At 38.1% G+C, this 24,424-nt stretch overlaps 1 protein-coding gene across 3 annotated transcripts in view; it reads left to right on the top strand.

Annotated features, from left to right (window-relative positions):
• MED30 (mediator complex subunit 30) overlaps positions 1 to 16,498 on the top strand; it is a 16,600-nt gene extending 102 nt beyond the window's left edge. The window contains exons 2-7 of one of the 3 annotated variants that reach the window (XR_003397789.1): positions 1 to 46; positions 728 to 933; positions 1,873 to 2,031; positions 4,764 to 4,874; positions 12,917 to 13,050; positions 16,255 to 16,362. Coding sequence is in view for 2 of the 3 variants with exons in the window: in XM_026842761.1 (XP_026698562.1) it covers positions 760 to 933; positions 1,873 to 2,031; positions 4,764 to 4,874; positions 16,255 to 16,350 (540 nt within the window). In the remaining variant the exon portion in view is untranslated. Of the gene's footprint in view, positions 47 to 200; positions 327 to 727; positions 934 to 1,872; positions 2,032 to 4,763; positions 4,875 to 12,916; positions 13,051 to 16,254 lie in introns of those variants that run through there. The other 2 variants (XM_026842761.1, XM_026842762.1) reach the window with 2 other exon arrangements.
• The last annotated feature ends 7,926 nt before the right edge of the window (positions 16,499 to 24,424 follow it).

The raw sequence follows: 24,424 nt of genomic DNA on the forward strand, positions 1-24,424 counted from the left end.
GCTTCCGCCTGCGCGTTTCCAGGGCAACGCGGCGCCCCGCTCCCCCGTGAGTACCGGCCGCCGCCCGGGGGTGCCGGCGGGGGTCTTGTTGCCTCCCATGTCGGCAGCGCGGTGCCCTCGTTACCAGCTGGGCGTTCCAGGGAGGGGCTGGAGGGCCCGCGGCGGCCCCTCCTCGGCCCCCGCCGCGGTCTGGGGGCGGAGCGCATGTCGCGCCCCGTCCCGGTATCTCCGCGCGGCTCCTCGGGCGGCCGTGCTGGCCGGGGAGGCACCGGTGGGCCTGGGGTGGGCCCGCAGGGTCCCGGGGCCCTGGCTTCCCGCACTGCCGGGTGAGGAAGCGGTGCCTCGGGTATCGCCCTGCAGCGGAGGGAGGAACAGTTGGGCAGGTGCCGGTCCCGGAGCAGGTCTGCGATTTTACGTCCTGGAGCTCGGCCAAAGACCCTTTCGTGTCCCCTTGTCACAGATCGGGGAAGGGGCCCTGCTGGTGACCGCTCTGAGGGGAGGTGTGTGAGGAGCACCTCTAGTTCCACTGCCCAGCAAAGCTGTAATGGTTAAGGGAGTGGTGTCCAAATCAAAGGGTACTGCACGGTGCCGTCTTTTGTCCGTTGAGCAGTTTTAGCTGGGGTGGCACCGTGTATTGGGAAACGGAATGGTATAGCTATCATATCGAAGTTTATTATGATAGATTCAAACAAGTGCTTAATCATTCTGTCTTAACTTCGTTGTGCAGTTTGACTTAGTGGGACCGGTTAACATCAAGAGATGTCAACTCCCCCTCTCGCTGGGGCAGGCATGCCGCCTGGTGCTTTCTCAGGGACACAGGCTCAGGCAGCTAGGGAGGTAAATACAGCTTCTCTCTGTCGAATTGGACAAGAGACTGTGCAGGACATTGTATTTCGAACCATGGAAATCTTCCAGTTACTGAGGAACATGCAGGTGAGAAAAAACTTTTTCTTTCAATGATCTTCAAACTCCATGTTTTTACCACCAACTGCCAGTTCATGTAGTCACAGGAGGCAGCTTAGGACATTTAAATACATAACTTGATCAAAGTGCTTTGAAAAGGGGGATTGATTGGAGAAGTGGACACTACTACTATTATTTGCTTACTCCTGTACGTTAAGTGAAGACAGAGAGCATTCAGAAATGCTGAAATGTTTCTTTCCCACAATGAATGTACTCCAAATACACTTAATATCTGTGTCTATGAATAGTGAAGTCTGGTTTTATGCCAGTTACATTTCTCTGTTTTTATTAACATCTGGGGAGTAATTTTAGAGGAATTTTTACAGATCTGTTCTATTTTCCACCTAGAACTTTTTGTTATGAAAGTGGACGTAATCCTTATTTGTGGCTACTTAATGAGAAAATGTACAAACTTTAGTTGTGTTTCTCTGTTGAGAGCAGAAGGTAAATAATCACTCCCATTCCCTCTGTATTTTCATGACTCTGGCAGTTTCCTTATGTAGTTATCTTAGGAACAGGTATATGTACTTAGAGTTTGCTAACTGAGTTCACTTTTATTGTGTCTCTGAATTGTGACCTGGGGTTGCATCTCAATGTGTAATACTTAGATAACAACAGTGCCATGCTTAAGCTTTTTTGAAGACATTAACTGAAAAGAGTTACACAGGGATTGACAAGTGACCAAGGTGTAGAATACATAAAGTTGTTTGACAACAGTGATTTAGCACATCAGATGAGCAGAAAAATAAAGTTTTTTTTCTGATAAAAAGATAGACGTTTCAGTGATTTCTGTGGGAATAGTGTGGTTGTCTTATTTTAAAATGTACAAAACTTATTTAGTTTATTTATTTTGTGTGACAAAAACTTTATTTTAATATTTTTAACATTTTGGGGTTTTGGTTTTCTAAGTTACCAAATGGTGTTACTTATCATACTGGAACATATCAAGACAGACTGGGAAAGCTGCAGGAACATCTCCGTCAGCTATCAATACTCTTCAGAAAACTGAGATTAGTCTATGACAAATGCAATGAAAACTGTGCTGGGCTCGATCCTGTTCCCATAGAAGTAAGTATCTTTATATATAAATTACAAATCGGAATAACCACTCTCTGCTTAGCATATCATCTGTTCTTGTTCTTGTGAGGTGTAAGAGATTCATAACAAACAAGTTTTAAGTGAGACTGGAAATGTTCAGTGGACTGAATTCTGTTTATTACTTGGAGCTGGTTGAAAGACTGTGAAACTTTCACATTAACATCATCAATTCTTACCAGTTGGAAGGGATTCAATTTTGAAATCAAGCTTCATTTAGAATTTTAGCCTTTTCCCTCAGGCTTCTTGGTACATTCACCTGTTTGTTTCCCCTAGGTAAAAAAAAAAGAAAGGGTCAGAGACAGCTGTTGCTTTTTAAAGAGCTTGTTATAGTGCTAAAAAGTCTGCTTTAAGCTCTCACCTGCCAGCCTAGCTCTCTAAATAATGATTACTCCTTTGCTTTGGCCTTCAGTCTGTGCCTCCCCAGTTCCCTCACTTGGCTACTCTTAACCTGCTCAGTCAGTATGAACCAAATCTGAATGTGTGGTGGTAATGGAAAAGTAACAGTGTAAGCCTTCCAGGAGGGAGGATTGGCCAGATTTTTTCCTTAATAAACTTTTCCTCATAAATTGTTTCTAATTCCTACAGTTCTATATTAACCAGATCTGTGAAGTTCTTTAATTACTGAGCTCTGGATTCTGAGGATAAATCTTTTTTCATGGTTTGTTGACTTGTGTGCAATAGCTGAATACTTGTGTCCCCTTTAAAAGCTGTTGATGTGTCTTGTTTTCACATGCAGTTGGGATGAGGTGGGATTGGTCTTTTTAAAAAAAAATTTCACAGGATGAAAAGAATCTCCACAGAGAAAATGAGTAGTCCCTTTTAAGCTTTTTTTTTTTTTAATGCAAGGTGTCACAGATACGTTATGCACAGCAGAATTTTGTGTTGATAGTTGGAATTCTTTTTTCTTTTATCTGTGTGGTCTGTACTGCTCTGAAGTTAATAGAATGCCTGCCTCCTCATGTTTTATTAGTTAGGGTGAGCGAGAGTGACACACCATTCCTCTTGGATCAGTTTTCTTAAATTCTTATTTCAGCTTTTCGATAATAGTCTCTGTCATGATTTAATGACTGACATTCTAACCATATCTTTAAAGAATGTCAACAAATCTCTTTTTTTAACACAATCAAGAGAAGTCAGTACCTACTAATACTTCTTAGTCTATTGTTACCGATATAAATGTTTTTATATTTTTTATTAATGTCTACTACCAGTATAATAGGTTTTCTTGTCAAATTTTTGTTAACCAACATAGCAAGGCATGAAGTAATTGTGAAACATATCTGGCTACAGGGTTCTCTAATTCATTCAATTTTCTGCTTCATTTGTGTGTTAGGTTGCTTTTCTTTGTGGTTTTTTTTTTCTACTACCTTTTCCGAAAGAGGGGAGGTTTTCAAAGGAAATATTCTACTTTGAGTGGTACATTATTTTCCTATCAGAGAGAAGAGTTTTTTCCAAGAGTATTTAGCAGCCACACTACTTCTGCTTTATGATATGCAAATGTAATAAGTTGTTAACCTTTACTACGGTTTTCATGGCAGAGTTTAGTGTGGTAATTTTTGTACATTTTGATAATCTTAATAATAATGGCCCTCAAAAATTTTTATATAGAAGGAAATTAAATTTTCAGTGGGTTAAATCAAAGTAAGTTTTCCATCAGAATGCTGAAGGATGCTGCCAAATGCTTCATAATATTACACCCCAACCAAAGTAACAAGTAATACACGTGATGAGCAAGTTTCTCCCAGACTTTTAAACTAGTGTCGTCTTGTTCATTTGCATCAATTGCTAGTCTTTCATTTGTCTGTAATGTGTATGTGAACAAGGATGTAATTTTGCTATCAACATTAGCTTTTTTCAGTTCAGGACAGAAAAATCAACAATAGATCATAGACTTTGTGGATGTAAATGTTAAAGCTTGTAATTATTTTTGAATAAGCTGTTAGTAGCTTGGGAGTGTTCTGACACAAAAATATGTATTTGTTTTTTATCTATTAACTGATTTTCTAAGAAGGGAACATACATTAATTCTCATTTATAAACTCTTTACCAAAGACTTTTGGCTTTGTAGCTTACAAAAAAGGTAGTACACTATGTGCTTGAGGAGATTACAGTGGGAGAATTCTTACAGGAAAAACTCCTATTAGGTAACTGTGAGCCTGGTCTTCAGTATAGCCAAACAGAGGCCCACTAAAATAGCAAGTCATAATTAGGGTATTAACCAAGTAGCTGTGTAAAGCCGGTCATAATTATTTTTAGTATATCACTGAAATACTTTATAGTAATGATAACTTCATATGTGTTGTATTTCATAGTGTGGAATAGTAAATTTTAAAATCACAATCTACAGCATTGAAGAATACAAGGATTACCTGTGATAAACATCTTAACATATAAAGACTGAGTTCTGCCTGCAGTTGTGAAATTGCTTAGGTCTAGGCATGGTAATATGTGGGATTGTGTCTTTTTGAAGCACATCGTTTTCCCTGAGAACAAACTGAGGTCATTACAAGGCCTTTGGGTTTGAGGTGATGAAGTAAGCCTGTCTCCACTTCCTCCTGGGAAGTTTGAACTTCTGGAGAAAATGGTAATACCTTATGTATCTCCTGTATCTCCTGTTTTCAGTTTCTTTTTTTCTTCTTTTTTTCTTCTTTTTTTTCCTTTTTTTAAATTAAATTTTTAGCTAATGTTTCTTGTCTTCACAGCAACTTATTCCATATGTTGAAGAAGATGGCTCCAAGCATGATGATCGTAGTGCTGCAAGTCAGCTTCGTTTTGCTAGTGAAGAGAGAAGGGAAATCATGGAAGTAAATAAGGTAACAAATTTGAAATTAATTTGCATAAAACTGTCACTTTGTCATTCCAAAGCTTAAATTTCTAGATTGCTGTACTAAATGCAGCATGTGTGATGACTACCATCAAACTTAGTAATAAATACTTCTTGCATGTAACTATTTCAGAATTGCCTTTTATTTTTTTTAGCTGTACCTCTGACTGCAGAATTTAGGTTTCCTGACAGTTTTAACTTGTGCCTCTTTTTAAATCGATATATATTCTTTTGAATACCATGTATTATGTTTATGCTTAAGTCACTAGATATCAGCAGTACAGATTGAGGTAAGGTGCCGGTTGAACTTCCTTCTCGTCAAAACTTACCTTAGGCATTAAAAAAATGAGTTTTGAACATCAGATGTGTAAATATTATCACAGTGATGTGAGTCAGTAAAGATTTTCAGGTCTACTTTCTGTATTTTGACAGTTTGAGGAAGACCATTCCTTTTGTTAAATGTAACATTTATTGAATCTTGACACATTTAGAAAAAAATATACTAGGTAGGATAAAGATGCTGTTAAAATTTCAGTTTGAGTGGCAGTATGCAATTGAGTACAATTACTAAAGATGGATTCAAATCTAAAAATAAATATGCTGTAGTAAATGATAATATAATATTGAGATTGTCAGACCACAATTTTGAATATTGTTTCTTCAATCTGTAAAGTACAAAGGTGGGAATAATGAAATATTTCTGCAGCTGTAATATCCATAAATGCTTAGTAAAAAGGAGGCATTATCTACAAAAATAACCAAACAAAGGAATTACATTAGTAAAATATTTCTTTATGGAGAGAATAATTGGTGGATTTTCAGCTTTTAAAATATTTTTGATATTTTAATTTGTCTTCAACAATTAGAGATGTACCGAATTTTTCATAATGCATTTATGTAAAAAAAAAAAAAAAGCATGCATATTGTACAGGAGAAAATGGGGGCTACATGAATTTAGAGAAAAGCAGTTGTCAGCTGTCCTGTTGTATTCTTTCTGTTTAGTGCTGATGTAGCAGGGTTGTATATATTATATTGTATGTAATGTTGTACTGTGAATTTATGCACATTTATTTGCAATCTTTAAGTGTTAATAAGCTTAACTGTCTATATTTGCTGTGGTTTTGATAGTTTTATGACATATTTTTGCCCTTGTTGTACTTGTATGCTAATATGCTTTTAGACCTCCTTGGTGTGATCTTGTGAAGAAAATTTCAGAAATGTTTACGATGAGTTCTAAACCTTGAAGAGGTTAATGGTGTTACAGCAATAATTACAAATGGTAGCAAATTTGTAATTAAGAATATATGCAGACATTCACTTAAATCTGGTCTGAAATCCTGTACTTACACTTAAATCATTGTAGAATCACAGAATGGTTTGGGTTGGAAGGGACCTTAACGGTCATCTATTTCCAACCCCCCTGCCATGGGCAGGGACATCTTCCACTACAACAGGTTGCTCAAAGCTGTTGTGGTTCGAGCCCAGAGGTGAACTGAGCACCACGCAGCTGCTCATTCCCCCTTAGCGCTTAGGAATCAAAAAAAGAACAGAGAGGGATGACTGACCCATTATGGTCATGGGCAAAAGACAGACTTGTTAGGGGAAATATAAAATAACATAAATTTAATACAGACACTAACAACAACAACACTTAACAGACAGAGTAGGACAGTGGGAAGCATTACCACATCTTAGAAACACCTTCCCCATCCCTCCCTTCCGGGGCTCAGCTTTTCTCCCGCTATCTCTACCTCTCCACCTCCAGTGGTGCAGAGGGCAGGGAATGGGGGATGCAGTCAGTTCAGCCACTTCTTCCACCTTGGGTGGGGCAGAAATTCTGGCATTTGTCCCCTCTTCCAGTATGGTTCCCTATGAGATGTCCTAACATGAGTCCCTCCCAGTGTGGGTCTCCTCTGCATGTTCCAATCTTCCCAGTGCTGAACTACAACAGTGGGGCTGCTTCTCCCCGCAGAGTCTTGACCTCCTTTGGGTGCAGTCACCTGCTCTGGTCTGGGACATTTCCAGGGAGGGGACATCCACAGCTTTTCTGGGCAACCTGTTCTAGTACCTCACAGTAAAGAATCTCTTCCTTATAGCTAATCTAAATCTACCCTCTTACCATTTAAAATCATTACCCCTTGTCCTATCACTATACTCCCTGATAGAGTCCCTAACTTTCTCAGCCTATCCTCACAGGGGAGGTGCTCCAGCCCTCGGATCATCTTCATGGCCTACTCTGGACATGCTTTAAGCAGGTCCACGACCTTCTTGTGCTGGTGGCCGCAGAGGTGGACACAGCATTGCAGGTGGGGTCTCAAGAGAGTGGAGTAGAGGGGGGAAAACCACCTCCCTTGACCTGCTGGTCACACTGCTCTTGATGTAGCCCAGGATAACGGTTGGCTTTCTGGGCTGTGAACACACATTGTCTAGATCTAGTTTCCAGATTTTCCACAGTAAATCTTCAGAAGATAGTTGAACTTTCTCCAGTATTTTTGTGGACAAATATTTCTAACTGCTGCAAAAGAAATTTAAACTTCTTGTTTTGAAAGTGCACTGAATTTATTATTTTATATCTCCATCTGTGTAAGCACATCCACTACCAAAGTGGATTTGAAACCACAGTTTCAAAGTTTAAATTCTAATACATTACAGAATGGGAAATATTTGGGGTTTTTACAACAAGAAATAAAAAAATTATTATTTTTTTGAAGAAAAACCACTCTAATCTGGTTAATTGGTCTAATTTTTGGCACTGGCTGCTGAGGACTCAGATAGCCCTCTCCAGTTCTTAGCTGGCACTTGTGACAGCTTTTCAATCCTCTGTAGTACATAATGTCCATCGTCAACTCAATTTTGCTTCATTTATTTTAGTAAAATTTCAGTAATACAAGATGCTGATGAAGATGCTGTGATGGGGAAACCATGACAGATGAAGAAGTTTTTTATATTCTTGACCCACTATCTTTTCTTCTTTCAGCTCAGTTTTGAATGTTGCTGGTACCAAAAATCACATTATTGCACTAACCCACTACTTTGACACTACTGTGACATTTGAATTCTTAGACCTTTCATGGGTCTCTTGATTTTGCCCTTGGTGTGATATCCCAGCCAGTCTGATCTCTTTAGTGGCTCTGGATGTATGTAAAAGACACTGACTGTCTTGTAGTATGGAACACAGCCAAAAGAAGTAGATCATATAAACTTTCTGGATCACATATATTCTCACACAAAAACATCCCTTCTTCCAGGAACCCTGACTTGAAACATAGCAGCTCTGCTTTGCCACCGCAGTTGTCCGGAAAAAGGAGCATCCTCAGTGGAGAAGGCGCAGACTGTTATGTATCTCCTATACTCACCATCTCTCTCATACTGTCTTTTGGTCTTATTTATTTATTCTGCTAAATTAGGCTTATCTTTTAGGTTAGAAAGTTTAATGCATTCACCTTGGTTAAGAAGTACTTGTCCATTAATTTAAAATATAGATCAGTTTACAAGGTAATGAATTTCTGTCCTGGCAATTCAGTAATATTTAGCAACCATAGGTTTAAATAAAAACTATTAAGCTTAAAAACAAAAGGGATCTTTGCCAGCACTAAGAAGAGTGCACTGTTATTACACTGTTAAAACAACCGAACAAACAATTCATTGAGCACTGACTACCTCTACCTATTGTACCAAACAATTCTCTCCTGGAGTTCCCAAAAGTCTTGCTTATTGATTTTATCTATTTGCTTTCTGAGATTGTAAATTGTTGAGGTTGTTGACTCTTCTCTGGAATAAATAATTTACTGTTCCAGAATCAGTTTAGCAACTGCATTGGTCTACTAATACAAGTCGTGACCCAGTTTTCACTGAACGTAATTACTATTTGCAACAATTGGAAGCTGTTATCAGAATTTCCTTGCTTGTCTTCATATTTTTTTGAGTCTTTAATGTTCTATCTACAAGGTTTTTTTACCTTCTAAGTATAACAACTTCTGTAATATTTTCAAGATGACAGGTTCACCTTGGGTCCATGGTCTTGTAGTACATTTGACAGGACTTAAGATGGGAAATATCAAATCACAGACCAAGAACACTTTCATCTCTGTTGCTGCCTTGTCAGCAGTTTTCTTTACTGCTTGTTTTTAGCAGTGGAGCAAGTACAGCTTTGTTTTGTTAGATGCTGTAGGTCTGGTTTCAAATGAAGTACTTAAGAAAAACATCTTATAGTTAGTAGACTCTATATATTTGGGTGAAAATTAAATGATGTAAAACAGCATTAGGATGTTCCAGGTGACCTTTTAGAAAACAGTTGTGTTTGATATTCTTAATTAATCTTTGCTAACTGGTTAACAGTGATCTTTCTAAGAGAGGAAAAGGCAATACATATGACAGGCTTTTAAGTTAAGCTGTTGCAAGTGTAACTCTGTCCTTTTTTAATAACACAGCCATGGTGTGCTTTAGCTGATGTTTTTTAGACAAGTAGTCCTTAAAATGACAGCAGTTTACAATTAGTCTTCCTCTTCGGAGAGCTTTACCTGAAAACTACTTTTGACTATACTGAAAACCTGCATTCCTTTTAAACTATCATTCATGCTGTTTGCATGCATTTTTAATTTGTTTTGTATTTGTAGAGTCTTTTTTTTAACCCAAAATATGAATGTGCACCAAGGAATATTTTAACAAAAGGGGAAGACTTGTTTGTTTGAACACCTTGTTAGCAAATTAATCTGTGCTGGGGGTAGTTCCACCCTGTTTTGGGTACCCAGACTGGCTGTCTGTAGTGGTAGAATCATAGAGGAACTTAGGCTCAGTGAGAGGTCTGGAAATTATCTGATTCAACCCCCAGCTCAAAGCAGGGCCAAGCACCAAAGTTAGATCCAGTTGCTCCAGCTTGTATCCAGTAGCATTTTGAATACCTGTAAGGATGGAAATTCTATCATTTCTGAGCCCTCCTTCAGTGCTGACTTTCACTGTGAAAGTTTTCCTAATGTTACATTGGAATTTTCTTAGTTGTAATTTGTGTCCACTGCCCCTCATCCGTTTGCTGTGTACATTCAAGAAGAGTCCATCTGTGTCTCTTCTATGATCTTTATTAGGTAGCTGAAGACAGCATCACAATCCTGCCTTAGCCTTCTTTGAGACTGAACCAGTATAGCTTTAATCTTGTTGGTGGCTTTCCACTAGACATTCTCCAGTATGTTAGTGTTTTGTATTGAGCCCCAAATTGGACAGTTGTTCTCCAGAGACAAATCGAGGAGAATAACAATTTCACTTGACCTGATAGGTTCTTGCTAATACAGCGCAGTGTGCGGTTAGTCTTTGTTGTTGCAGAAAGATCCACTGCTGATACATGTTCAACTTGTCAGGAAGTTTCAAAAAGGACCTCAGGTCCTTTTCTGCAAATTTGTTTTCTATTCAGTCAGCCTTCTGGCTGTGCTGTTGTGCGAGTTTATTCTGGTTTCAAGGTTGGATGTTGCTTTAAGTGAAGTTCCAGAGATGGGTGTTGGCCTGCCTTTCCCACCTGCTGAGGCCCCTGTGAATTGAACATCCTACCACTGAGTACATTGACCACTCTCCCCAGTTTGGTATTGTCCACAAAGTTGATACTGTGTGGATAAGGCATTAAGGATATTAGGAATATTGACCGTAGTATCAGTCTTGAGAAAGAGTGACCAGCTGCTGCTTGATCTTAATACTGATGATCACAACAATTAGAATCCAGTAGTCTAGCCAGTTTTTCATCAGCCTTATAATCCACATCTTTCCAGTTTGGCTGCAAGGATACTATGAGAGACTGTCAAAAGCCTGACTAATATGAAAGTAAAGAAAATCCCCTGACCTCCCCTTGGCCACACAGCCAGTCAGTTCTCAATAAAAGGCTATCATGTTGGTCAGGCACAACACATCTTTGGTAAATCCAGGATGACTGTTTCTAGTCATCTTATCATTCATGTGAATGGATATGATTTCCAGAAGGATTTGCTGCATAGTCTTTCTGGGATCAGGGGTTAGGCTGACCAGCCTGTAGTTCCCATAGTTTCTGCATCCCCCTCCTTGCTTTTCCTGAAGATGAGTTGAGATGTTTCCTTTTTCATCAGGAGCCTCTTCCCATCTCCAGTAGAAAATGATGTAAAGTGGTCTGCAGTGTCATCAGCCAGGTCTCAGCACTCAGATGCATTTTATTACATATAACAAAATACTTCCTTTTCAGTTTCATATAAAGTGTTGCATGCTGAGTTTTTCATGAAGCTTCCTATATCAATATCATGATTACAAAGTTGGGAAGGGTTAGGAAACACCAAGCTTAAAGCTGTCTGTACAATCTCAATTGTCCTATTTTGCCTTTGTATAAATGCATATTTTACAACCTTTATTACATTATCACGTTTGGTTCCTCTCAACCCCACCCCTTGCTTTTCTGGAAGAGTCCTTGAGCTGTTCCACTTTTGTTGCAGACAAGGCACTGTTTAGATTGAATCAGTATCATGATAAATAAGATTATATGAATCCTGTTTTATGTATTGTGAAACTTACATTGAGGATATTGAATAAGCAGGAATTTGGGAACAAGAAGGAAGGATTTACTCTGAGTAATGAGTAATGAAGGCTGCTCTTGAACTGGATTTTTATCCTTGTCTAACACAAAATGTCTGTGGTAGTTGTTCATGCTTCCACTTATGGGTGGTGATAGCTATCCTTGGAATATGTGGGAATCTGTAAAAACACGAAGTTGAGTGATGGGCTTGAATGTTAGATGTCTCTGGGCAAAGTTAGTGGGCACTCCAGTTTTATCCATAGTGTTCCTGTGACTTAGTTTGCTATCTGTAATGGAGAATCATACATCTGTGTGATTTTCATGTTAAGAATGAGGATGTAATGCTGAGAAGTGTGGTGAAGAGGCACCTTGGGGAATGGATAATTCCATTACAAGCTACATAGCTTAAAGGGTACTCAGTAAATAAGACCTCAGACTTCATCGCTGAATGATAAATTGCTTTGAAGAAAACATTCATCTGTTTTAATGAACACACTTATTCCTCTTTGAACAACAGAGCAGTGGATACATGCAATTGCTGTCTGGTTCAATACGTGAAAAGTATTGAGCATGCAGTAGAGCACAGGCTGTCACTGGTGCCTCTGCTCATTTCAGGAACAAAGAGTTATGCATGCAGAAGGAGCAGTTTTCCTCTCAGCTATCAGATGAGGAGGGAGACAGAAAATCCAGTTTCTCATTTCCAGTAAGGGTAGAACAATTATGCCTGTGAATGATGTCAGGAAAACCTGTAGTTATTGAACAGTAAGTGTGCTCATGTTCAATTATACAGCATTTAGTGTATTAGTGATTAATACTTTTTATCCATTTTTATAAAATATTATAAATAGATGGGTATGTGAATTTATTATGATGGAAAGTGGGCCTTGGTATCAACTGAGTAGCTGTAAATTAGAACATCACCTGGCAGTTTTAAGAGTTTGAGCAAAGTGTTGAGGCATTTTTTCTATTTTTTTCCCTGCTGTTTGCATATAACATTGTAAGTCCTATGACTTTAAAACTGAAAGGAAAAAATAAAAAAGATAAGATTTTTTTCCATCTCCTTACTTCAGATTTCATTATGAAGGACTCAAAAAACAAAAAAAAACCAAACCAAACCAAAACAAACAAACAAAAAAACCCACAAAAAAACAAACACCCACAAAAAAAAAACCCAAACAGTGTAAATTGCCAGGTCAGGCTTTACTTTTTCTTGCCTCTCACAAACATTGTTTTTCTGTAGAAATCTCATGTTTGATTTACATAGAAAAGCAGAGGCCATTGTCACCTTCATAAGACTTTCAATAATCTCTTCCTAGAGCAGCTTAACAGTCAGGAGGAGTAACATGCTTATGGAGAAGATGATGCAAGTTTTCTCTGCAGTAGAGCCATCATCAACAAAGTAAACATAATTGTTTTAATTTTGCTGAGGTTTATGCAAGTAAAGGTAATACTGTTATTAATATTTAATGTTTTATTAGACTTAGATGTAATTCTGGCCTGTACTGTTGCAGGTCTCAAACAGAGCAAGTCAAAATTATAGCTGGCACAGCATTCAGGAGAATGGTCTTTTATATTAGATTTTCAGGATGGAAACACCTCTTTTTCTTATTTTTTCTTAAGTAGAGGAAGTGTCTGTACAACAAAGGCAAGTACTTCTGATGTTTTTACAGACATCAGTTGGAATATAAGCTTATTCTTCCACAGTGTTTACACTATTATCTTTGCCTGAAGAAGGGACATTTAACAGATGGATTGAGTGCAGAATAATGACTCATAGTGATGTTAAAATGTGAAAGATAGATGAGTTTAAGATGAGGAGAGCGATGGGAATGGTGTGCAAAGGAAAGTTGTGGATTGCACCAATTTCAAATGAAATGAAAGTGAACCAGAAATGAGTTTAAGTCAAAAACAGATTTCAGTCAAAGTTGAAATTCTGTGTCCTACTGAATCCGAATCTTTATGAAACATGTCAAGTTCTTTATGGCATGTTCCTCGAAAGACAGCTATTTTCTGGATGTATGTAATGGTTCTCCCACTTTGTTTCATTTATGTAGGTTTTGTGCTTCTGTACATGTTTTCATAAATGTCCTACCTGACCTAAGCCTATTAAGGTCTCGTTAGTTACTGGAAGGTGCAGTCCTTGCCAGCTTCATCATGCTGGCCGTAGTACTTGCAGTGTCAATCAAAATGGATAGTTAATTACATTGAAAATTAATATCACCAAAGAAGATGCCTTAGGATTGGTTTTAGGTCAGATCACTTGTCTGACAGAGAGGGCCTAACAGAAACATGTCTGTTAGATGTAAGGTGAATTTAGATCTCTTAAACTCATTATATATAAACTGCCTGATGTAAGATAATTTTCCTGTGCTATCTTAAAACAGATAAAGTCAGAAGCTGTAGCATATATGTAGGATTAAGAACCTTTTCTTGTTTCATACAACTATTAATCCTGAGAAGCAGTCCAGAGTTCAACTAAGTCATTTCAGTAGAAGGAGGAAAGAGTGGGAGACAAATTGTAAGCAATCCGTTCAAACAAAAATTTGTCATTGCTACAGAAGCAGTTTACAGAACTTGCCCATTTCCCAAGAAGGCCATTTCACCTGGTTAGACCTGAGTTGAGATGTTCTTACTGGCTCAGTAAAGTCTTAAGCAGAGGCTGGCACTGACAGTCGTGCAGAACATATGAATTATGTAGTACTTTGTGGTGTGGACCAGTGTCAGAGACTGGTAACAAAAGATCACTATATGCATTTCAATTAGGAGATCATACGCTCTGAAGTGGATTTTTCCCCTCTCTTTATTCTTTTTTCAGCGTAGCAATGCAGAGATGGTGCTTCATCTTAGATGATTTTCTGTCTCTTGAAAAAGTAGAATAGAAGAGCTAAGAAAATAGCTCTTCACTGAAGACAAGGATCTAAAATTATCTTCAGATAAATAAAGTAACAATTGTGTACTTCTTGTCTTTACACATACTTTGAAAACAAATGAAATCCAATTTGAAGGTTCCCCTGTCTAGCATCAAGTAAAGATCAAGCAATTTAGAGTTTCATAACACTTGCACAAGAAATGAAAACAGTCTTAGAGAATGAGTCTTTTGGGCATAACTTATGTAAAGTTTGTGTGAGCATACCTAGTAACAGTATTTAACGGTACAATTAGACATGGATGGAGAGAGAACACTATCTGCATATCGGAGATTAATGGTTCTTTCTGCAACTTGAATAACCATCACTGACTGTTCAGCCTTCATTTCTATCGATGAAGGCTTTGAAAAATTGTGAAATGGCATGTCCTCGGTATCAGTGAGTCACAGCTTGCATTAAACTAGTAGTTTGATGTAACATTCATTGATTTCTTTAAGATTTAATGTTGAGAATGGCAAACAAATATGTTTAAAAATGGTACAGGTAGGAACATACTTATCCCTCTTGTGCTTTTTCAAGCATCAAGATCTTACTCTATGAGCTCTTGTAGGGAGATGCTTGTGGTTCTGTCATTTGGATGCTATGGTAACTACGTGCATGTCAGTTTCTCTCTTTAGGACTTGGATCTCTGCTGTATATTGTGAAGTCTTGGATTAGCAAACAGAAAATAAAGAAGCATTAGATAAATGCACGTAGTTATCTTTAAAATACTTTTTAGTCTGTCAAATGCTTGATTCGAAATTCTGAGTTAGTGTGCATGAACATCTGTTTTTACATCCTTCTTAGGAGTCTGGACTTGAGTGTCAACTTAAAAATACTGGTGTTTTGTCCACATCAAAATTCAGGACACTGATTTTCAGGATATAGCTTCTTTTGTTGCTTCCTTTTATCACTGTTCCAGTTACTTTGGTCATTACTGACCTGAGTCACCATTTTAATGCATTGCCATTTGTGTAGTGCAAATAGCAAAGTTACGTCAAACCTGAAACATTTTGAATAGTTTGTCCTCTTTTGACAGTAGCAAGTCTTTCCTGTGCTTTCACTTTACTTGGAACTCTGGACTTCCCTAATAAGTAGTTTGATATCTAATGTGAGAAGGCTGACATCAAATCAGAATGAAATGAAGGACACAGGTTGTTGTTAACAATACACTGTAACTTAGTTCTTGACAACTTTGATTTGAGCAGGAAAATTAATAAATCAGACAATAAGATGTGTGTTGTTGTGAAACATGAGAGGTTAGGGAGATTATGTGATATCTTAATGCACTGATCTTCTGTAAAGACATAATTTTTAAGTTCTGGTTATGTATCCAAATGAAAGCAAGTTTGCTGTTCTGCTGCTCTTTCAAATGCTTCTGCAGTTTGCAAAAACAAATACATAATTTTGAAGAATTCAACATGCTTGAGAATATCTGTTTCAAGACAGGAGCCCTTAGCACATCAGGGTTGACCTACATAAGCAGAAGGGCTGGAAAAGCTTGATGGGCTTCACCTGTACCTGGTGCTTTGTTCAAACTTCTACTCTTAATCCTTCATTTTTCTGTGCACCCAAGTTATACAACATACATTCACATAAATTTACCTGTTCCCTGAATTCTTTCTTCCCACCTAGTGCTATCTTTTGAATTTTGGAAGGAAAGGACCGATCCCCACAAGCCTCCAGTTTTTGAAGTTTTGATAAAAAAACTGCTGTGTAAAGAAACAGCATTCCCCCTCTAGCAACAGTCCTTAACTTTTGAGGCTTTCTTGTATTTTTAGAGTGTGCTTTAAAGAGGATGTATTATGCCACTAATACTGCTCACAGAAAAACTGAGAAAAAGATCCATATAGTATTTCATATCATTGTAACTTCTGTTGAATTTCTGAATGTGCTATTTGAACTGATCACAAAAAAAAACTTCTAATAAACTCTTCCCACAGAAACTGAAACAGAAGAATCAGCAGCTGAAGCAGATCATGGATCAGTTAAGGAATCTTATTTGGGACATAAATGCCATGTTGGCAATGCGGAACTGAACAAGAAAAATCAAACTTTGTAACTGGAAAAGATATAAATTTGTTTTCATATATTTAATCTTTCTAAGAAGTAACATATTTTCCCACAAATGTATTGCAATAATGTTTGAAAAGTCTTGAAGATTAAAATGTTGGGGTTTTGTAATAACTTAAATGGTGTTGGCTTTGTTTTCATAAAAGATTCCTCCTACAGGTTTTACATGAATGATTCACTTAGGCTGAATATAGTACAGCCTATGTAATTTACAGTAATAATTTGGACTGCTATGCAAATGAGTGTTTTTATAAATGAAGTGTTTCTGGATTTATTTTTTTTATAATACAGTTAAGGCTTTTAAAAACATATGTTTGCATGACATACTGCAATGTAAAACACCTCTACAGACAGGAAAGGTCTAATTTGAATGCATTTGTCTGTGGCTTGGGGTAAAAATCACTGGCATGTAATAGATCTGATCACACCTGGTTAACAGTATATGGCTTTTCCCTGAAATTAGGTACAATATAATTGTCTATTTCTCCTTTTGAAGGCTTTAAATCCTAACAGATAAGTGGATTCCCAGTCTTATAATTGCAGAGTTAATAATGTTCATTTTAATTAGTTTACCCAGTATTGAAAGTGATATGTAACTATGACAATACTAAGATGTGAGTAGATATTAAAATAACTTACATATAAGGTCACTTTCTTTTCTGCCGAGTGGATATCTTAGCGGCAACACTGGCAGCAGAGTGGTTGATTTCTGCAGCTTTGAGATGTAACTATTTAATATACAAAGCTTTTGAGAAGGAGATGAAGACTGCAAGTAGAGATTTTATTTTGTTGTTTCCTTAAAATGCAAATGCATTTTTTTGCATTTGCAAGGTGTAGTGGCAGCTTTCTAGTCATGCAGCCTAGAAGGAATATTTGAAGTGGATTTTGAAATAGCACCCCCATCTTAATTGTGAGTGTAAATTTCTCAGTATCTAGTATTTTGTTCTATTTTTTGGAACAAGTATGGGAAATGGAGAAAAGTCTAGACTTTGTTCTACTGCCTGTATACTCTTTATGTATTCTTACTACATGTCTTTAAAGTTTGTTGACTGTTTTTATTGCATATATACAGTTCAGAAGTAACCTAAAATGTGAATAAGTGTGCAAATATTGCAAATGGATGTCTGGCCAATGCAATATTCAGCTTGCTCTGTGCAGCTGCTAGCAGTAGCCAAGGTTTATACTACAATTTTTCATCAGGGAGAGTGGAGAAAACACTTCAAACCACTACCAGAATAGATAGCAGAGTAGCTAAATTGCAAAGTGCAGGAATTGACAGAATTGTATATTATCACAGTAAATACTGTCAAAACAGGAACTTTGCAAGGTGTTGGACCAAAACCATACACTTTGACTTCCAGAGATGAAAGTAAGGGTAGTGAACATAACTCATGCTCCCAGATCCATGAATAAGCATAGGATTTGGCCAAGAAGATGACAGTTTTAAGAAAAAGTGGTAGTTCCTTAGCTGTGAAATACTTCTGAAGGAATCACTGGGCATCAACGTGTGCTGAAATTTAATATTTTAGCTGATGCTAACTGAACTTTTAACTGTTGGTTAATGAAATAGTACCAAATGAAGTATTTACAAATACCAGCAAAACAATACTAACACAGATGTTTCAATGTTTTGTTTATATATCATTGACTATTTCTGTATTTCTGATGAGACAGAAGCTGGATAAACATACAGTTTCAGGAGTAGATACCAGAACCTAGGATGGTCCCATTTTTTAAATATAAAAATATTTGAGGAGGTTGGGATGCTTAGGGCTCTATTTTGCCCAGAGTAGACTTGGGGTAGTGGATCTAGGATGCTGAATGTTTCATGGCATGTTTGTGGGAGCACCCCAAGTTAACACACACTGTCAAAATGAAACCATTAATCCAACACCTTTGTAGTCAGTATGGTACTGAATGTTTGGTTCAGTGTCACAACACAGGAGATGCCTCCTAGGCAGCTTGCAAAGGCCCAAGGTTTTTCTTACATAAAAAGACAAGTGTATAGAGCAGATTTATGCCACATTCAGAAAAGACGCAAATAATTTACCTTTCTACTTGTCTTCCATAGAGGCAGCAAGGCCACATCCACAGTGCTCTAATAAACCATGACCATTTTATTGTCCTGTAGAAAAAAAAAATGCTCTGATAATAGTATTTCTTATTGATGGAGAAATTGGAACTTGTACACAAATGCAACTTAAATTAATCACTGTAAGGAATCGATTTAGGTGGCGTAGGACAAAGGTTCTGGTCTCATAGGAACCAAGACTTCATTGGTGTGCAAGGTGGCTGCACAAGCCAAAAACACTACAGCTGAAGGATGACTGACAACTGCTGTGGAAAACAATAAGTTCTAGATGTAGATTTGAAGATCTGAGGTTAAGAAAAAGTGTCAAAAAAAAGATGCAGTGACATCCAAGAATACTGTGAGTCAGCTGAGGTTTATGGAGGATGTGTTAGTTTAATTATTTCATGCTAATTGCGAATTATAAAGGAATTTACAAATACATGAGTGCAGAAGAAATATTTGGGGAAGAAAGTGAGTAGTTTGCACGCTTTCCTTATTTAATAGTAATGAAGACTGATATGGTAGAGCATCAGGACTTTAAAGAAAGGTTTTATCTGAGTTGGAAGGTTACTACATAAAAGCAACAAGCTGGCTGATTATGTATTGCAGGATATTAATGAAAGTGACAAAAAATATATACCGATGCCAGTTTTTATTTAAGAAAATGTAATGTATAACTGGAATGTAAGAGGTAAACAAATGCAATATAGTGAAACTTAGGTTAAATCTAACTACTGTGTAAATTTTAGAGATTTTTCTTACATTGCATAAGGGACACGTTCTGGCATCTGTTACAACGTTACACAACAAATTACTGAAAGCTGGGGACAGTGTTTGTGTTGATGTGAATGTAGTCAGAAGCAGAATACATGTTTATAGTGCTTCTCATTGGACTAGGCCCCTTAAAGATCATAGACATATTTGAGGTAAATAAGCAGAGGCATGATTTTATGAGTCCACTTAACTCTGGGAGCATCTCAGCTTGTTGTATGTCATCATGTTCAACTTGCAAGCTACTTCATTGCTTAGGGTTCTGCTTCTGCACATGCACCCAGCAGCTGATGATATCTGAGAATCACTGTTGAGGTTGTATAAACTCCATAATTTTCCTGCCCAAATCCTATAGGAGGCCTGATGCACTCGGCCTTCTCCAGCCCCTCATGCTCTCATTCTCCCTTCTCAGCTGATGACTGCCCCTGCTACTAAGCTATAGAGCAACATTCAGGAATAGAAAATGAGTGGCTGAAAGGAATTAATTACATACACATCAGTGATAAAATCCTTTCCTAGGTCTGTGTGTGCTTTCTCATGAAATCTTGCTTGAAAAATAAATTCAGATTTGCCTAAATAGAAAGAAAGGTAGTCTGAGTAGCAATGGATAGCAATGAAGTTTGCTTTATAGCCATGTAGAGGTTTTAATGGTATTTACAGTCCTGGAGGGGGGGGGGAGAGGGGCATGAAGACAGTCCATTACTGAAATACATTGTTAAAGTGAGAAGACTTTCAAACAATAAGGGGAAAGTTTAAAGAAATATAACAACAACAGTCAAAATTTAGGTGAGCACAAACTGGCCATAAAATAGAGGCAAGGCAAGACAGTTTGGGAAAACACATTTAAACCTGCATTACAGAGATAATTGAGATGCAGTGAGAGAAAAAAAGCCACTGCAGTTTTGGGGTGCATGACCAAATATTGCATCGTAAGGAGTGTAAGCGTGAAGAGCTCTTTCTCTGAGATCACTAATTCTGTTACAATAATTCTGCATGAAATACTGCATTAGTTTCGGGGTCAGCATGTTACTAACACAGTGAAACAAAAGAATACTGATGTGCTACAATATGAATAATCATTAGAAAAACTTGTGAAAGCAAAGACGAGGCACAAATGTAGAGATTCTTGGGTAGATGCAAAAGGGAGGTAATTAGAGTGATTTGGAGTGGCTGTATTACAGAACAGTGAAAGAAGGTAAGCAAGAAGGGGTGGGTAGGGGAAACTTCTTTACGCTGAGGTATCAAATACTAATTTCTGTAGGAGTTTAGAAGATGTTTCTTGGATTACTTGGAAATTTTAATGTTAAGCAGCACCAAAAGACCAGAGAAATGCATTGGGAAAAGTCAAAAAAAACCCTTATCTTGCATTGGTAGAGCAAGAGGTGGACTGAACTGACCTGACTGGTTTTTCCACCTTTAGATTTTACAGTTGCAAACCACCTGTTCATAGGATGACTGTTTGTCAGATGATAAGCTCCTGAGAGCACCTGGACTAGATGCCACCTGCAAGTATTAAACAGGCTTTCATAGCTTCTTTGTGATGATTTGCTGCTGAAAGTCCTCTTCAGGTTAACATGCCTTTGTGGAATTTCTATTAGAGGAATCGGAGCAGAAACGGAAATGAAGCAGTACCTTGTTTCTCCTTTCTCCCCACCCACCCCACATCCCCAGCCTCTCACCCTTAGTTTTGGTTCATTTCCTAGTGAAGAGCTGCTCTCTAATCTTACTGCAAAGCTGAAGTAGTAGCTGATACCTGATTACTGTCTGTTGAGTCGGTAGAATTTAGGAAGCTTTTTACTAATGGGAAACGTGATGCTATTTATGCACCCTTCCCCAGCTGATAATAAAAACTGTAGTGCTTGCATGCCCTGCAGTGTGAGCTCGTATCACAGTCTGCACTGAGGGAGCACGTTTGTTCCAGCACAGACACAGAGGGGTGATCTAAGTGTGTGAAACCTGTGATTGTGTTTTTCCTCAGATATAAAGTAGCATTATAAATTGTTATGTAAACCACATGCTACTTTTATAGCATTTGCATATGTTACATATATTTCTGTTCAGTGTGGGAGGTTTTAATTACTTTCTAGGAAAAGAGAACTTTTTTTAAGGTCTTGAATAGTCTGAGCAATCGCATCTAAAATGCCCTCCAGCAATCACAGAAGACAGAAGTAAGGGATGGAAATAGAATGTAGGCATTGCACTTCCTCACGGAGAAGAAAATGTTTTTATATGTGTGTTTAATTACTATTGCCACAGTCCCAATTTCTCATCATAATCATTTGGTAGCTTAGACTGTATAAAAACTATGAGCCCCATTGTACCATTTTGGAAGTAATAAGCAGATTCACGGTAGTTAAGCCAAATACAATTAATTTTTTTAAATTTTATTTTACAGCTCTGTGAAGTTGCAGAGACCACTGTAATTTAAATTTACTTTACAAAGCCAGAGTACAGTTGGAATTAATTCATGCAAAGAGTATACAGCTTTTAGATTTGAGCTCTTGAACTTGACTTAAACAATTCAGCTGGTTTTCCTGCTGAACACGAAAGCATGCAGAGAAACAGTGAATCCTTCAGTCGTGGAAAGTCATGTCACAGACAAGAGTAAGGAAAGCAGGTAGAAATTTCAGACCACCGATACTCTGAAATAGAGTTATCAAGCAGATTATGGAATGTACTACTACATTTTGCTACACTTCAGCACAGTACCTACCAAAAAAAGTTGTTACAGGGACAGAGCCAAAACTGGTAGTATAAGGCCAGCAACATCCACCCTCACGCATCACTGGCTGTGTTCAGGTTTGAGACACCAGTATTTACTTCTGAAGTTGATTGCTTCCATGTGGCACGTGTGCATAATTTCAGAAGCCACTCGTATTATGGTTTGTATATGTTTTTAAAGGCCTTTCACTGACACATAGTAAAGTCAAGTAACTGGTGATCAGCCCTATACTGGTCTGCCAATAAAGCATTTTGCAAACAAATCTGATGGGTATCTCTGAAGAGGGGGGGAGGGGGGGGTGCAGTAGGTAAGCAAGAGGGACTAATGACAGAAACAGAGAGCAAAGAATTGCTTCCCACGGGACTGAAGAATTTGTTTTCCTTTTGTTTCACATTTTTTTGTTTGACAGCTTTTTATTTGAGTATGTGAAAAACTTGTCTCCTTTCAGTGCATGTAGGTTTCCATTTCCAGCTCCAAGACCATTTGCATTTGAAGTTTGAGTTCAGGCTGTTGAAAGGCAGGAGTTATCTGCAGTGTGCAAATGTGAACGTGGAGTGCAACTGCCCAGGAGACTGGTGATACATCATCTCCAGGGTTTTTGTCGAGGTCTTATATTTTAAGTGTCAGCCTTCCCAGTCTGTTGCAAGCACAATTTACACCCCTTCTGTCTCCTAAGAGGAAAGGAAATAGAGGCGACAGAGATGTTCCCAGAGGAGTGACTAATCTTTACCCTTCAGGAGTGTTCAAGGATAGCCACCTCTACTAATCATTAAATAGTTGTTTTTAAAACAAGAAAAAAAGATTCAAAGCAGTTAATCCCATTTCCCAAATGTTCTGCAGTACACATCATTATCTATTCAGCTTCTTGTAGTCATTACCAGAGAGAAATTAGGTCTAGCAATGAATGGTCAGTATGATGCTGTCAGCAACACACACTTCAATTTTAAATTTAAAATGGAGTCTGTTGTCTGCCTATATCAGCTATTAACTTTACTGTCATTGTCACAAAGCCATCAATCTCAGTCTGTCTCAAACCCATTTTCTGTGTAGAGTCAGCCCATCTTCCTTATTTCCTACACATGCAGATTTTAAATCATCTTGTAAACCTTGTACTGCACCAAAGGTTTAAGGCTGGAAGACTTGGCAGGCTTTTCTTTTTTTTTTTCTTCCTCCTCTCAATACATTCAGTATCTACATCCAGATGACAGATTGCAGCTACTATCTGGACTGGATCATGCCAGAAATGGGAAAACAGAAAAGAAACCCTAAAACAGATATGAAATGGATGAAAGCCTGATTCCACTGAAGCTGATGGCTAATGTGGTAGAACTTAATTTCCACGGAATTGCTATGAAAATTGTTTCAGAGTGCACAAAGTGACCTCTTTGTAGGCTGGATATTGTACATTTTAGAGATGATCCCTGCTTGTGTAGCATCAAAGCTTCTGAGAGTGTCAGAAATACCCCAGTTAGTTACCTTCTAGCTTAATGCAGAGGAGTTTGTTACCAGAACATTTTGAGCATTTAGTTGAAAGAGTCTTCTGAATTTTGCCTCTCTTCCAAGTCTAACAAAGTCTAAGAATGCCAGCTTTTAAGGCCTATAAATTCACTCAAAATTTCCAGAAGTGCACAGTTTAGGGATCATATTTATGATTTATAAAGGATAGCTGTGATACAAGGAGTTCCTTGACTAGAGACCATGTTCTGATCTTCATTTTATTCTATAAACATGAATTCTCCAAGCAAGTCTTTTTTAATAGCTACAGAGAAGTTCCTGCCTCTTGGGTCCATGACAGAAAGTTGCTTCATTCATCTACATCTCACTGGAAAAACTGTAAAGGGACCAGTTTGTTAAATACAGTGACTGGGATGTTGTGATGCATCAGTACATAACACAGCAAGTAATGAAACGTGGTAATTCTGGCCGTTTACGTGTGCAGTTACTTTGCTGTTAGTGTTGGGCGCTTGCAACCTGAGTACTCTAAGAGCTGTATTACCGCTTTGAGTGCCGTGTCCAACCACTAAGGTGACACTAATACTTGTTGCAGATCTTGTGTTCAAATCCCATCTCAACCTGTAGATGTCTGCATTATTGTAATGAAGCCTAGGTTTTGCTTACAGGAAGTCACAGGCTTGCTAAGCCTTGATGTAACTGAGCTGCTCTGATGCCTAGATAGCATCTAAGTGTTGGCAGAACTCCTGTACTGACCCTTTTGTCACCTCTCCCTCTTGGGAACTGGGACTAGTAGGCATTTGTAAGAGAGGCACAAGAGACTGCACAAAGAGATGCAACACCCATCCCACTGGTGATGAAAGCACTTCCTTGAAAGACCCAAATTCAGGTCTATGACCTTCAGTAGCACATCAAGCTCAGCTTGAGGCAAAGGGGGATGCCGCAGCATGACTCAGTCCTGAAAGGAGCCAACTTTACATCTGGAAGGTGCTCTCTATATGCAATCTTTTTTTGCATACATAGA

The sequence above is a fragment of the Athene cunicularia genome (genome assembly GCF_003259725.1).
Source record: "Athene cunicularia isolate RWA chromosome 2 unlocalized genomic scaffold, athCun1 chr2_part1, whole genome shotgun sequence".
Lineage (NCBI taxonomy): Eukaryota > Metazoa > Chordata > Aves > Strigiformes > Strigidae > Athene > Athene cunicularia.